General features: G+C 45.3%; 1 protein-coding gene across 6 annotated transcripts in view; it reads left to right on the forward strand.

The window, feature by feature from the left end:
- LOC127002025 (unconventional myosin-Va-like) overlaps window positions 1-15287 on the forward strand; it is a 155004-nt gene that overhangs the window by 53469 nt on the left and 86248 nt on the right. For all 6 annotated transcript variants that reach the window (XM_050867348.1, XM_050867349.1, XM_050867351.1 and 3 more), the window contains exons 2-4: window positions 5810-5914; window positions 11467-11635; window positions 15024-15168. In XM_050867348.1, coding sequence (XP_050723305.1) covers window positions 5810-5914; window positions 11467-11635; window positions 15024-15168 — 419 coding nt within the window. The remainder of the gene's footprint in view (window positions 1-5809; window positions 5915-11466; window positions 11636-15023; window positions 15169-15287) is intronic.

Genomic DNA, 15287 nt, shown 5'->3' on the forward strand with positions numbered 1-15287 from the left:
GCCGTGAAGGAGATCAGCCGGGTTCTAATGAGTGTTCTTATAGGTTCATGGGACAGCAGAAAGGTCGAGGAATCACCAGGGTTATAAAACTACCCCTGGGAATGCTCACAACTCCTACGAAAACCGGTGTTTAAGAATTTGCCCGCTCCACCCCCTCTTTCACCCCCGCGGCTCATGGTAACTCACAGGCTAATACAGAGCAAGAAATCTAGGCCAGGCGGAAGGGCCGAAGAATGATGCAGAAATAGCCTATTATCTCCGTCCCTCAGTCATCCGTCCCCAGCCTCGCTCCTGTCAGCTGATGCTCGCTCAAGTTCTTCATCTTTCCTCAGCGACTCTGTGTTAGATTTATTTGGAACGTCACGTTTTGCGCGGAAAGTTACTGCAATGTCTTAACTCTAAATTACTTGTTTTTAATACCGTCAAGAAAGTATCGTACTACATGGTAAGGAAGCTGTCGTTCATCGTAAAGGTAAGGTAGAGTTGGCGGCACACGCCATAGCTGCGCGTGGCCTCGGTGCTCATCTTCGTCGCATTGGCTCTTGATCCTGTGGCTGGTAATAGCCCATCACCCCGGGACACAGGCCAGTGTGACATCCGGGTCACCACGGTGTACCTTCCCCAGGTGTCCCCAGGCACACATTTAGCGACCAGCCCGAAAGAGAGGATGAACAGCTGGGTGAGCTGTGCGCTAACTGCCCGGGCAGAGACTCGAACCTCTGGCCCGCGGTTTAGTACCTAGGCACGCTAACCACTGCATCACGGAGGCGCAGAGCCCGTGGTATGATGATGTTGGTCCTCTGTCATGGAAAGCGAGGGAGCCATCGCCCCGCGGCTCCCTGCCAGGCTCACCTGGCCATTGCATTATTCGTGTCTGCCCCAAAGCTATCCCCTCCACCACAAGTGACGGTATTCAATCAAACCTGTCATCAAAAAAACTTAATAAATATTATTTTTCATATTAGTCGGAAGAATACATCATCGTTAGTATACTATATCATGATTGCGCAGTCATGGGTATTTCCATTGTGTGGCGTGACTGAAGGATTGCGCAAATGAAGGAGCCAAATCTGAGTGTTGGATGTTTTAGCTTAATCATGATGATTACATAATCGTGATAGTGTATGGTAAAGATTGCGAAATGAACTTGTCGCCGTCAGCAGCCGTGTCGAGGCACGGGAGAGGCAGCCGGGGTACGTGTTGGTGCAAGCTTACTGAACTATTCAGAGCTGTGCCTGCGTTTTGGAAGGTGAAAAGTGATGATTGTAAAATAAAATACTTAAAAGGAAACAGTGTTTCCTTGGTGAAGATGTTTCCTTTCCTATACCGCAGCTTGCAGGGCCGTACTTTGGCAGATTTTTGGGGCTAGAGGGCGTCACAGGTCATGAGTGAGGAGGGGGGGGTGAGCGAAGGGAGCATACGTAACGTGGGGGAATATTTTTTTTAAATAAGCACTTTTAGGGTCATTCTGAGGCCGTTATATAAAACATTGCAGGGGCTGTATCCCCCATAAGTGACGGCCCTGGCTGCATCCATAACTGTGTTCCTTTTGTATCGCTGTATCGCTCGAGCGCCAGGGTGTTGGCAGTACGGGCGGCCGCCTTGTTCACGTTTACTTGATGAGGCTGTACGTGACGACAACTGAGAATTTCACAATGTCAGTACTAATTGTTCAAACGCGTGATTGTGCAATCATTACTGATAGTGTTCGGCCGGCTTAATGAGGCTGATTTGACGGTCGTCTTATAAATCATTATCGCTCATACGGAACGCGGCGCCTCGGCTTCTGACGCCACTGCTTGAGAACACTTTCAAGATAACAGAGTACAGGCAGGTGAGGCATTAGCACTTGTCTGATTCATATTACACAAATCACGCCTCCTCAGTACCACGTCATGCCGTGCTCCCTCGCGACCAGCAAGTGTTACGTGTTGGTGGGGTGTGGGAAGGGCTTGGGAGGGGCGCTGCGTCACGTGGAATGTGCGCCGGTGATGTGGCCTATTTTTTATATATATTTTTTTCCTGGCGTACACAAGCGATGGTGTTTTTTAATAGGGGGGAACGAAGATGAGCGGAAAGTAGCAAGACACGTACCTTTCTAACGCGAACTTGTTATACTTTTGGCATTCATGCGTTCTTTTTAGGCTGGGAGGTGAATGTCGTGGCCTGTTTGGTATCAATCTGGGGTCAACACAAGCGTGGGGAAGTTTGGGAGTGTCCGAAAACATGAGGGGGGCAGGAAGGCGACAAGACCGCAAGCTTGTCATCCTTCTGTGCTCTCTTTAAGACGAGGAACGGAATGTTGTGTCACTTCTGTGTGTTTATATATTGTTCATTTTAGTGTGTGTGTGTCAATTACCCATAGTCTCACAGGCTGAACTCGGCCAGCCAGTACCCTCACAGAAAGTCTCTCTCTCTCTCTCTCTCTCTCTCTCTCGTGTGTAATGTGAAAAGATATTTAAGAGGAAGGTGATTGTTTTAACTCACTTTTCTCTCACCTTATTGTCCCCACCCCCAAAAGAAGAGAATAAATTAATTACGGTATGTGGGCAGAGTTGAAATTATTCCTCAATCCCTAGATCTGGGTTAGGTTAGGTTAGGATAGGTTAGGTTAGGATAGGTTAGGATAGGTTAGGTTAGGATAGGATAGGATAGGTTAGGTCAGCTTAGGTTAGGTTAGGTGATGGTAGGCTTTTGTAGAGTAGGAAAAGGTGTTTACTTGGCAGGGGTGGGTCTGGATAGCTTTTGTAGAGTAGGAAAAGGTGTTTACTTGGCAGGGGTGGGTCTGGATCCCTTTTGTAGAGTAGGAAAAGGTGCTTACTTGGCAGGGGTGGGTCTGGATTGCTTTTGTAGAGTAGGAAAAGGTGTTTACTTGGCAGGAGTGGGTCTGGATAGCTTTTGTAGCGTTGGAAAAGGTGTTTACTTGGCAGGGGTGGGTCTGGATAGCTTTTGTAGCGTTGGAAAAGGTGTTTACTTGGCAGGGGTGGGTCTGGATAGCTTTTGTAGCATAGGAAAAGGTGTTTACTTGGCAGGGGTGGGTCTAGATAGCTTTTGTAGCGTTGGAAAAAGTGTTTACTTGGCAGGGGTGGGTCTGGATAGCTTTTGTGGAGTAGGAAAAGGTGTTTACTTGTCAGGGGTGGGTCTGGATAGCTTTTGTAGCATAGGAAAAGGTGTTTACTTGGCAGGGGTGGGTCTGGATAGCTTTTGTAGCGTAGGAAAAGGTGTTTACTTGGCAGGGGTGGGTCTGGATAGCTTTTGTAGCATAGGAAAAGGTGTTTACTTGGCAGGGTGGGTCTTGATAGCTTTTGTGGAGTAGGAAAAGGTGTTTACTTGGCAGGGGTGGGTCTGGATACCTTTTGTAGCAGGAAAAGGTGTTTACTTGGCAGGTGGGTCTGGATAGCTTTGTAGCTTAGGAAAAGGTGTTTACTTGGCAGGGGTGGGTCTGGATTGCTTTTGTAGCTTTGGAAAAGGTGTTTACTTGGCAGGGGTGGGTCTGGATAGCTTTTGTAGCGTAGGAAAAGGTGTTTACTTGGCAGGGGTGGGTCTGGATAGCTTTTGTAGCATAGGAAAAGGTGTTTACTTGGCAGGGGTGGGTCTGGATAGCTTTTGTAGCATAGGAAAAGGTGTTTACTTGGCAGGGGTGGGTCTGGATAGCTTTTGTAGCATAGGAAAAGGTGTTTACTTGGCAGGGGTGGGTCTGGATAGCTTTTGTAGCATAGGAAAAGGTGTTTACTTGGCAGGGGTGGGTCTGGATAGCTTTTGTAGAGTAGGAAAAGGTGTTTACTTGGCAGGGGTGGGTCTGGATAGCTTTTGTAGTGTAGGAAAAGGTGTTTACTTGGCAGGGGTGGGTCTGGATAGCTTTTGTAGAGTAGGAAAAGGTGTTTACTTGGCAGGGGTGGGTCTGGATAGCTTTTGTAGAGTAGGAAAAGGTGTTTACTTGGCAGGGGTGGGTCTGGATAGCTTTTGTAGTGTAGGAAAAGGTGTTTACTTGGCAGGGGTGGGTCTGGATCCCTTTTGTAGAGTAGGAAAAGGTGTTTACTTGGCAGGGGTGGGTCTGGATTGCTTTTGTAGTGTAGGAAAAGGTGCTTACTTGGCAGGGGTGGGTCTGGATCCCTTTTGTAGCATAGGAAAAGGTGCTTACTTGGCAGGGGTGGGTCTGGATAGCTTTTGTAGAGTAGGAAAAGGTGTTTACTTGGCAGGGGTGGGTCTGGAGGGCTTTTGTAGAGTAGGAAAAGGTGTTTACTTGGCAGGGGTGGGTCTGGAGGGCTTTTGTAGAGTAGGAAAAGGTATCAAATTGTATCACAGAAGGTATCAAAAAAGGTATTAAAGAAGGTACAAAAGGTATAAAAAAGTATCAAAAAAGGAATCAAAGAGTATCCAAAAAGTTATCAAGGAAGGTACTATTAAATGATAGGAAGAGAAAGTATTAAATGATAGGAAGAGAAGGTATCAAAAAGTATTAAAAAAGGTATCATGGACAGTACAAAAGGCATAAAAAGATATCAAAAAAGGAATCAAATGGTATTAGAAAAGGTATCAAGGAAGGTAGTATTAAATGGTATAAAGAGAAGGTATCAAAAAAGGTATGAAAAAGTATTAAATAAAGTAGCTAAATGTATTAAAATAGTATCAAAAATGGAATCAAATAGTATCAAAAAAGTTATCAAGGAAGGTAGCATTAAATGATATAAAGAGAAGGTATCAAAAAAAGTATGAAAAAGTGTTACAAGTGTGTGTGGTGGAGGAGTCTTGGCCAGTGTGTGGAGGCTCATGTGTGGGGGTATTGAAGGGTGTTACAAGTGTGTGTGGTGGAGGAGTCTTGGCCAGTGTGTGGAGGCTCATGTGTGGGGGTATGAAAGGTGTTACAAGTGTGTGTGGTGGAGGAGTCTTGGCCAGTGTGTGGAGGCTCATGTGTGGGGGTATGAAAGGTGTTACAAGTGTGTGTGGTGGAGGAGTCTTGGCCAGTGTGGGGAGGCTCATGCGTGGGGGTATTGAAGGGTGTTACAAGTGTGTGTGGTGGAGGAGTCTTGGCCAGTGTGGGGAGGCTCATGTGTGGGGGTATTGAAGGGTGTTACAAGTGTGTGTGGTGGAGGAGTCTTGGCCAGTGTGTGGAGGCTCATGTGTGGGGGTATTGAAGGGTGTTACTAGTGTGTGTGGTGGAGGAGTCTTGGCCAGTGTGTGGAGGCTCATGTGTGGGGGTATTGAAGGGTGTTACAAGTGTGTGTGGTGGAGGAGTCTTGGCCAGTGTGGGGAGGCTCATGTGTGGGGGTATTGAAGGGTGTTACAAGTGTGTGTGGTGGAGGAGTCTTGGCCAGTGTGGGGAGGCTCATGTGTGGGGGTATTGTAGGGTGTTACTAGTGTGTGTGGTGGAGGAGTCTTGGCCAGTGTGTGGAGGCTCATGTGTGGGGGTATTGAAGGGTGTTACTAGTGTGTGTGGTGGAGGAGTCTTGGCCAGTGTGGGGAGGCTCATGTGTGGGGGTATTGAAGAGTGTTACAAGTGTGTGTGGTGGAGGAGTCTTGGCCAGTGTGGGGAGGCTCATGCGTGGGGGTATTGAAGAGTGTTACAAGTGTGTGTGGTGGAGGAGTCTTGGCCAGTGTGTGGAGGCTCATGTGTGGGGGTATGAAAGGTGTTACAAGTGTGTGTGGTGGGGGAGTCTTAGCCAGTGTGTGGAGGCTCATGTGTGGGGGTATTGAAGGGTGTTACTAGTGTGTGTGGTGGAGGAGTCTTGGCCAGTGTGCTGTGTGTGTGGTGTGGTGTGGGTGTTGTGCTGTGTTGCCAGGTTTACTAAGTCTTGTTCCCTTGTTGCAGGGCGCCCACGTGTGGATCCCGGACCCAGAGCAGGTGTGGCGCTGCGCTGAGCTCACGCAGGACTACAAGGGTGGCTCCGTCACTGTCATCTTTGAGGATGGGCAGGTAAGACTCACCTTTCTGTCTTTACAGGGATCATGCTGCTAGAGTTTCTAGTTCTATAAGATATATTCATTCTTAACACTCTTGCCATTGTTGGAGGATCCTCTAGAACTGTAAAGTTTTCCAGAGTGCTGAGTTCTTTGCAACTGATGACAGACAGGCTTGTTGCTGCAGCACTCGAGCTTATATCAGGCCAAGAATAACACCAAGATGTAATCATACTGTCAGAGCTGGGACTACCGATTGACATTTGGGATCGGTACTACCGGCGGTAGATTACTGCTACCGATACCGATCATTCGGTATTTTGAAGAAACTACCGAATACCGCTACCGATCGCATGATTGGCAGTCAATCGGTATCGGTAGATTGAAAAGCGAGCGCGGACTTTTTGTTAAGACTTAAGAGAAGACGACCCCGGCAAAATGAAACGGACAAGTTTCAACACGTTCGAGCGCATCTATGGGAAGCAGTTAGCAGGAAATTCCAGGTATTACTTTGACGTCATCACGCTTAGCCAATCACCGGCCGTTCTGGGCGTTCTCAGCCAATCAGAGGCAGCCACGATTTGGCCTGCCGACGCGAGTAGCCTACACCTACGCTCTAGCTCCTACGCTCTCGAAAACGTGCTCAGCCTCATCGCCTAGTGTTTTAAGTGGCAGTGTTTTTAAGTCCACCCGCCGCGGCAGCAGCACTTAATCGTTTTGTGCTTTTAACTTTTCAAGTGATTTTCCTTTTTGCTGTATTGTCTAGTTTGTTTAAATTTAACTTTTTTTCAGTTTGATGTTTATTTTTTGAGGGAGAAATTCATTTATTAAATAAGTTATGTATTTTTGAACTTAAAAAAGGTATTAAAAGACTCTAATTTACTTCTATTCTTAAGTTAACCGAAATAAGAGAGAAATAACTTAAAAAGTGTGTTATGAGCCTTTAAAAGCATTTTTTTATTATATAATTATAGAGTTTTTAATCGATACCGAATCTATACCGATCGGTAGATTTCTGAAAAATCTACCGATCTACCGATACCGATTGGACGCGGCTCGCTACCGACTACCGATACCGGTGGTAGATTTTTTCTACAGAATCCCAGCTCTGCATACTGTGCTTCAATTTGAGAAACTGAAAGACTTGGCATATGCTCAAATCAGTTCAGTGTGTTCAGCTCCCTGGAGGACCCTGTAGAATTATAGGACATTTTTTTAACACGAAACTCTTCAAGCTGCCAAGCAGTGCATCAGAGAGTGCCCAAGACCAAGGAGTGATTTGCCTCAGGGGAGATGTTGGAGCATATTGCAAAGAGTTGCATGCCCATCTTACTTGGAAGCAGGATCAGTATAGTGCCCCGCCATGCAGGGCCAGAACCATCCTGAGAAGAGACAGGGAGAGGAATGTCAGGAGTCTTGCTCAGGAGGTTGAGGGATATTTCAATGCAATTGACCTCTGACCATATGAGGATGTGGCACACTACCCAGGTGGTGACCCTGTCACCAGGCTGTTTCTCTAAGTGGCAACCCCAAGTGGAGGAGCCAAAAGGGTTTACACAAAGATCATGGTTTGAGCAAGTTGCTGGATTCTGACATGAGGTACTTTTTTTTTTCTTTTTCAGTAAAGGAAGCTGCTCAAGGCAATAAACAAAGAAAAACAAAACTGTCTGCTAATCACTGCTCCAACATAAGTAAACAGGAGTGGCCAGAAGAGAGGCCAATATCAGATGAAGAGGTGTCTTGGTACCCCCCTTTGGAAGAGTTCAAGTCGCAGGCAGAAGGAAATATAGACAAAGGAAGGTTTTTCCTGGTGTCTGGAGGGACTGGCAAGCACAGTGTCTCCCACATAGCAGCAGGTGTGAGACTCCTCCAGCGTGCTTCATGGGCCACATGTGGTCATGTTAAAATTGCTCTCACATGCAAGTCCTCCCTGCCCCCAGAGGTCATGATGTACTTGATGGAGGAATAAACTTAGCCCTCCAGTATGGTAACACCCATGCAGTCAGGGGTGGCTGGTGCCTGGAGTCTGCCGAGCTGCAGTGACCCAGCCTGGCCTGGCCCAGACACTCACGGCCACACTGTTGTATGGCTGGGCCACTCGTGTCATGCCTTTGCCAGAATAATATGCAACTATCAATATTAAAAGGTCATCTGTATTTTTCAATACAATACCAAATGAATTTCCATTATAGCTAGATCAAAATTCAAATTACTTTCAAGGTTTTCTTTACCAATGAATGCCACAGTGAGGGTAGAGCTGCAGTCTGCACAGCACTGTCAGTCAGGCCTCTCCTGCCCCATGACACCCTCCTCTCCACACCCTTGGCATCATATTCTTAAACGTCTCAGGCTCCCATTACAACCATTTCCCAAGGTCACAGAGAAGATTAACCAGCTTTTCATGGGTCAGTTAGGGGCTTCGTGGTGCAGTGGTTAGCACACTCGGCTCACAACTGAGAGAGCCCGGGTTCGATTCCCGGCTGGAGTGGAAAAATTTGGGCGGCTTTTCCAATACTCTACGCCCCTGTCCACCCAGCAGTGAATGGGTACCAGGTATTAAACGGGGGTTGTGTCCTGTCTCCTGGGATCTGTTCCCTTCTCCAATAATTCCTTCCTCTCCTGTCTCTCTCCGGCACATGACTACAGATGTTGCGCTGACTAAATGAAACTTTCCAACTTTCCATGGGTCAGTTTTCCCATTCATGGTGCAGAAGTTGAGTAAAACTATCACTGGGATCACAAAACAGGCCACGAAAACCCCACAAACTTCTATGAGAGTCTTTTCAAACTTGCAAACCGAGGCGACGTTACATTTAAAATCACGAGCCTTAGTCCAACATGGCATCCCTCCCTCTGTGTTCACCACCTCCCATCTTGCCTTTACTACACTACTGCCCAAGCAACCCTCGGAACTTCTACTAATATCAATCCTTTTTGTTAATATCATTCCTCGAGCTAAATTAATTCAGTGGTGATATCATTTTCAGAAGAGGGAATGTGCAAGAAAATGCTTAAAAGAAAATTATACGCCAGTTGTCTTAAAGCCGCAAACTCAATCACATTTAAAAAGGTAAAAAAGAAAAATGGAGCCGTAATTTTCTCACCTACTTCTTGAATATCTTTCCTGATTTCATTCCCCTCCACAAAAGCTCATAACTTCAGGAAGCTACTGTTGCCTTCCATCCTACTGGTTGCTGCATTTCCTCATTTGGCGCACCATTCTTGCCGACCTTGCCCCCTGTGATGGCTTGGAACTGTTATTCTTTCACCTGATCTACATCTTGAATATCTTTCCTAAGTTCAAGCCCCTCCACAAAAACTCATAACTTCCTTCCTCCCGGTTGTTGCATTTCCTCATTTTGTGCACCGTTCCTGCCATCCTTGCCCCTGTGATGGCCTTGGAATCGTTATTTTCTCACTTAATCTACATCTTAAATCCCCTACATCTTACATCACCTCACCAGCCAAAATTGACCTCTCTTTTGACCACTCTTTACTGTCTGTTATGGGAGCTGTGACTAGCGGGCTCTTTTTTCTCTACACTCTTTTTGTTGCCCTTGAGCCGTCTCCTTTGCTATAAAAAAGAAAAAAACATCTTTCCTAAGTTGCAGCTCCTCCACAAAAGCTCATAACATTCTCCTACTCTCCCCTTCCCTCCTCCCAGTTGTTGCATTTCCTAATTTTGCACACCATTCCCGCCATCCTTGCCCCCCTGATGGCTTGGAACTGTTATTTTCTCTAATCTACATCTTGAATATCTTTCCTAAGTTGAAGCCCCTCCACAAAAGCTCGTAACATTCTCCTATCCTTCCCTTCCCTCCTCCCAGTTGTTGCATTTCCTAATTTTGCACACCATTCCCGCCATCCTTGCCCCCATGATGGCTTGGAACTGTTATTTTCTCTAATCTACATCTTGAATATCTTTCCTAAGCTCAAGCTCCTCCACAAAAGCTCATAACTTCCTCCTGCCCTTCCCTTCCCCCCTCCCCGTTGCTGCATTCTATCATTCTGCGCACCATTCTCGTCATCCTCGCCCCCATGATGGTTTTAGAACTGCTGTTTTCTCACCAAATCTACATCTTACATCACCTCACCACCCAAAATTGACCTCTCTTTTGGCTACTCTTTACTTTTGTCTGTTATGGGAGCGGTGACTAGTGGGCTCTTTTTTCTCTACATTCTTTTTGCTGCCCTTGAGCCGTCTCCTTTGCTGTAAAAAATAAGTAAATAAATAAATATCTTTCCTAAGTTCATGCCCCTCCACAAAGGGTCATAACTTCCTCATGCCCTTCCCTCTCTCCATCCTCGCCCCCATGATGGCCTTGTAGAATCACCATGCTCATCCTTACACAGTACCAGCATTCATCCATCCCGTCATTACACGCCCAGACAACACCCTGAACAAGTGCCTCACAGACTCACCCACTCACTCCATCCATCAGGTCACGTGTGAGGGGGAACACAACACAGGAGTTTATATATGCAAAGTAGAGTGACACGGTAACTCTTTAAACACTGGAAAGCCTTGGCCTTGTTGTAGCTTAACCCGAAATCTCAACTTCCCTTGCATTCCTTACTTTATATGATATCAGTGTAAATATCCATGCAAGAGTTATTTCATGCAGACAATGCCCCTCCCCTTCCTCACCCCTCTCAGACCTTGAAGCGTTAGACTGAGGAATTGATCTAAGCCTGGGACTATATATGACCAGGCTACCAGTGAAGGCAAAATCCATCCCAATCACAGCAGACGTGTTAAAGAGTGGCCCAAAACAGTATGGCAATAAGGGCTCCAACAAAGGCTAAAATCAATATTGGAACTAATGTATATATGAAAAGGAAAAAGGAAGGAAACCACTCAGTCAGGGATAGTTTAACCTGGTACCAGCGACGGGCCAAATTTGTGGCTTTACCATATAGCAGTGACGAGCCAAATTTGTGGCATGATATAAACCCCCAAAAATAGTTGATGCATAAACAGATCACAAATGCGTTGATATATATTATGAAATGGTTTGCGCGAGTGATGATTTTTTCTCATTATTCTCGCATAGAGGGGCCTTTAAGAAACATGATCCCCGCTGCTACCGGGTTAAGATACAAGTAACTCATGAGGTCATCGTCTGTAGGGGCTGCTGACATTTACTGTTAAAAAAACTGAATTACTGACCTAGCTTCCCCAACAAGGCTAGAATCAATATTGGAACTAATGTACATATATATAAAAAGGAAAAAAAAAGGAAACCAGTCAGGCAGGGAGAGTTTAACCCAGTAGCTGCGGGGATCATGATTCTTAAAGGCCCCTCTAAGCGAGAAAAATGAGAAAAATCACCCCTCACACAAACCATTTCATAATATATATCAACGCATTTGTGATCAGTTTATGTATCATCTATTTTGGGGGGTTTATATCATGGCACAAATTTGGCCTGTCGCTGGTACACGGTAAAGCCACAAATTTGGCCCGTCGCTGCTACCGGGTTAAGATACAAGTAATTCATGGGGTCATCTGTAGGGGCTTGCAGACATTTCCTATAAAATAAAAAAAACTATTGACCTTTCTTACAGACTGAGAAGATCAAGGTCAAGAGTGACGATGACGTCCCTCCGCTGCGCAACCCTGATATCCTCATCGGCGAGAATGACCTCACGTCCCTCTCCTACCTCCACGAGCCGGCCGTGCTCTACAACTTGCAAGTCCGCTTCTGCAATCAAAATGCCATCTACACATACTGCGGTAAGTTATGTACAAGCTGTCCCTCTCCCTAATGCAAGAGTTCAACAGTGCTTCATTCTTTCACCCCATCAAAATGCCATCTATAAACACTGTGGTAAGTTATGTACAAGCTGTCCCTCTCCCTAATGCAAGAGTTAAACAGTGCTTCATTCTTTCACCCACTCAGGCAGTCTTCATTGTTTCATCCCTGTGCTGTCCAACTCCTAAATGGAAGAGTTAACCCCTGTACTCATTCCCTCACCCACTCAACTCTGCATTGTTTCATCGCTGTGCTGTCCAACTCCTAAATGCAAGAGTTAACCCCTGTCCTCATTCCCTCACCCACTCAACTCTGCATTGTTTCATCGCTGTGCTGTCCAACTCCTAAATGCAAGAGTTAACCCCTGTCCTCATTCCCTCACCCACTCAACTCTTCATTGTTTCATCGCTGTGCTGTCCAACTCCCTAATGCAAGAGTGTACCAGTATCTTTAATCTTTCACTTAATTTTTCCTAAGTTAGTCAAGTCCTTCCCAGTGGTCACTAACTCCCTAATGCAAAAGTTAACCAGTGTCTTCATTCTTTCGCCCAATCAAAATTCCATCTATATGTACTATGGTAAGTAATATGCAACCTCTCCCTCTCCCTAATGCAAGAGTTAACCAGCGTCTTGATTCTCTCATCCACTCAGTTTTCTTTGTTTCATCCCTGTGCTCTCCAACTCCCTAATGCAAGAGTTAACCAGTGTTCATTCTTTCACTCCATCAAAATGCCATCTGTACACACTGTGGTAAGTTCTGTAGAAGCTGTTCCTCTCCCTAATGCAAGAGTTAACCAGGGGCTTCATTCTTTCACAAACTCAGTGGTCATTGTTTCATCCCCGTGTCCAAATCCCTAATGCAAGAGTTAACCAGGGGCTTCATTCTTTCACAAACTCAGTGGTCATTGTTTCATCCCTGTGCTGTCCAAATCCCTAATGTAAGAGTTAACCAGGGGCTTCATTCTTTCACAAACTCAGTGGTCATTGTTTCATCCCTGTGCTGTCCAAATCCCTAATGCAAGAGTTAACCAGGGGCTTCATTCTTTCACAAACTCAGTGGTCATTGTTTCATCCCTGTGCTGTCCAAATCCCTAATGCAAGAGTTAACCAGGCTCTTTATTCTTTCCCTCTTAATTTTTTTCTTAGTTTTGCTCAAGTCATCCCTGTGCTGTCCAACTCCCTAATGCCAGAGTTAACCAGTGCTTCATTCTCTTACTCAGGCTTCATTTTCTCATCCCTGTGCCTTCCAACTCCCTAATGCAAGAGTTAACCAGTGTATTCATTCTTTCATTCACTCACTCAGTCTTCATTTTCTCATCCCTGTGCTTTCCAACTCCCTAATGCAAGAATTAACCAGTGCTTCATTCTCTCACTGACTCAGCCTTCATTGTTTCATCCCTGTGCTTCCCAACTCCCTAATGCAAGAGTTAACCAGTGCTTCATTCTCTCACTGACTCAGCCTTCATTGTTTCATCCCTGTGCTTTCCAACTCCCTAATGCAAGAGTTAACCAGTGTCTTCATTCTCTTACTCACTCACTGTCTTCTATCTCTCATCCCTGTGCTTTCCAACTCCCTAATGCAAGAGTTAACCAGTGTCTTCATTCTCTCACTCACTCACTGTCTTCTATCTCTCATCCCTGTGCTTTCCAACTCCCTAATGCATGAGTTAACCAGTGTCTTCATTCTCTCACTCACTCACTGTCTTCTATCTCTCATCCCTGTGCTTTCCAACTCCCTAATGCAAGAGTTAACCAGTGTCTTCATTCTCTCACTCACTCACTGTCTTCTATCTCTCATCCCTGTGCTTTCCAACTCCCTAATGCAAGAGTTAACCAGTGCTTCATTCTCTCACTGACTCAGCCTTCATTGTTTCATCCCTGTGCCTTCCAACTCCCTAATGCAAGAATTAACCAGTGCTTCATTCTCTCACTGACTCAGCCTTCATTGTTTCATCCCTGTGCTTCCCAACTCCCTAATGCAAGAGTTAACCAGTGTCTTCATTCTCTTACTCACTCACTGTCTTCAATCTTTCATCCCTGTGCTGTTCAAATCCCTAATGCGAGAGTTAACCAGGGTCAAGTCTCTCCCTGTGCTGTCCATTTCCCTCATGCAAGAGTTAACCAGCATCTTCATTCTTTCACTTCATTTCTTTTTAAGTTATGCTCAAGCCCCTCAATATGCTATCCCCCCTCACACTAATGCAAGAGTGTACCAGTGTCTATTCTTTCACTAATTCACTGTCTTCATGTGGTAAGTTATGCTCTAGTCCTTCAATGTGCTTTTCAACTCCCTAATGCAAGAGTTAACCACGGTCATTATTCTTTCAAACTCAATCTTTATTTTAGTTAGGTTCAAGTCTCTCCCTCTGCTGTCCATTTCCCTGATGCAAGAGTTAACCAGGGTCTTCATTCTTTCACTCCCTCCCTCAATCTTCTTTTTAGTATAGTTCTTTCAGCTTAGTTTAGTATGCTCAAGTCTCTCCCTGTGCTGTCCAACTCCCTAATGCAAGATTTAACCAGGGTCTTCATTCTCTAACTCACTCAATCTTTTTTTAGTATAGCTCTTTTAGTTCAGTTTAGTATGCTCAAGCCTCTCCCTGTGCTGTCCAACTTCCTAATGCAAGAGTTAACCAGGGTCTTCATTTTTTCACTCACTCACTCAATCTTCTTCTTAGTTTAGTTTAGTATGCTCAAGCCCCTCCCTGTGCTGTCCAAAACCCTTATTCAATAGTTAACCAGGGTCTTCATTCTTTCACTCACTCACTCAATCTTCATTTTAGTTTAGTTTAGTATGCTCAAGCCCCTCCCTGTGCTGCCCATATCCCTTATGCAAGAGTTAACTAGTGTCTTCATTCTTTCACTCACTCACTCACTTTTCATTTTAGTTTAGTTTAGTATGCTCAAGCCCCTCCCTGTGCTGTCCAAATCCCTTATGCAAGAGTTAACCAGGGTCTTCATTCTCTCACTCACTCACTCACTCACTTTTCATTCTTTCACTCATTCCCTCAATCTTCTTTTTAGCATGGTTCTTTTAGTTTAATTTAGTATGCTCAAGTCTCTCCCTGTGCTGTCCAACTTCCTGATGCAAGAGTGAACCAGTGTCTTCATTCTTTCACTCACTCACTCAATCTTCTTTTTAGGTATGCTCAAGCCTATCCCTGTGCTGTCCAAATCCCTTATGCAAGAGTTAACTAGTGTCTTCATTCTTTCACTCACTCTGTCAGTCTTCATTCTTTCATCCCCATCAGTTTATACACACACTCTATTATTACTATTGTTATTATTATTATTATTATTATTATTATTATTATTATTATTTTTATTATTATTATTATCATTACCATTACTATCTCTACCATTATCCTCCCAGGCATCGTGCTGGTTGCCATCAACCCGTATGAGGAGCTGCCCATCTATGGCCCGGACACCATCTCTGCCTACCGCGGCCACTCCATGGGCGACCTCGATCCTCACATCTTTGCCGTGGCCGAGGAAGCCTTCACGCAGATGGAAAGGTGCATTGGTGGTGTGGTTGTGTATTTACCTAGTTGTGACATACGGGAAAAGAGCTATGCTTGCGCTGTCCCGTCTCCATATCCTCTCTTATCCAACTTTTCCTTAAAATCATGAATGT

Source organism: Eriocheir sinensis, chromosome 22 (assembly GCF_024679095.1).
Source record: "Eriocheir sinensis breed Jianghai 21 chromosome 22, ASM2467909v1, whole genome shotgun sequence".
NCBI classification, from domain to species: domain Eukaryota; kingdom Metazoa; phylum Arthropoda; class Malacostraca; order Decapoda; family Varunidae; genus Eriocheir; species Eriocheir sinensis.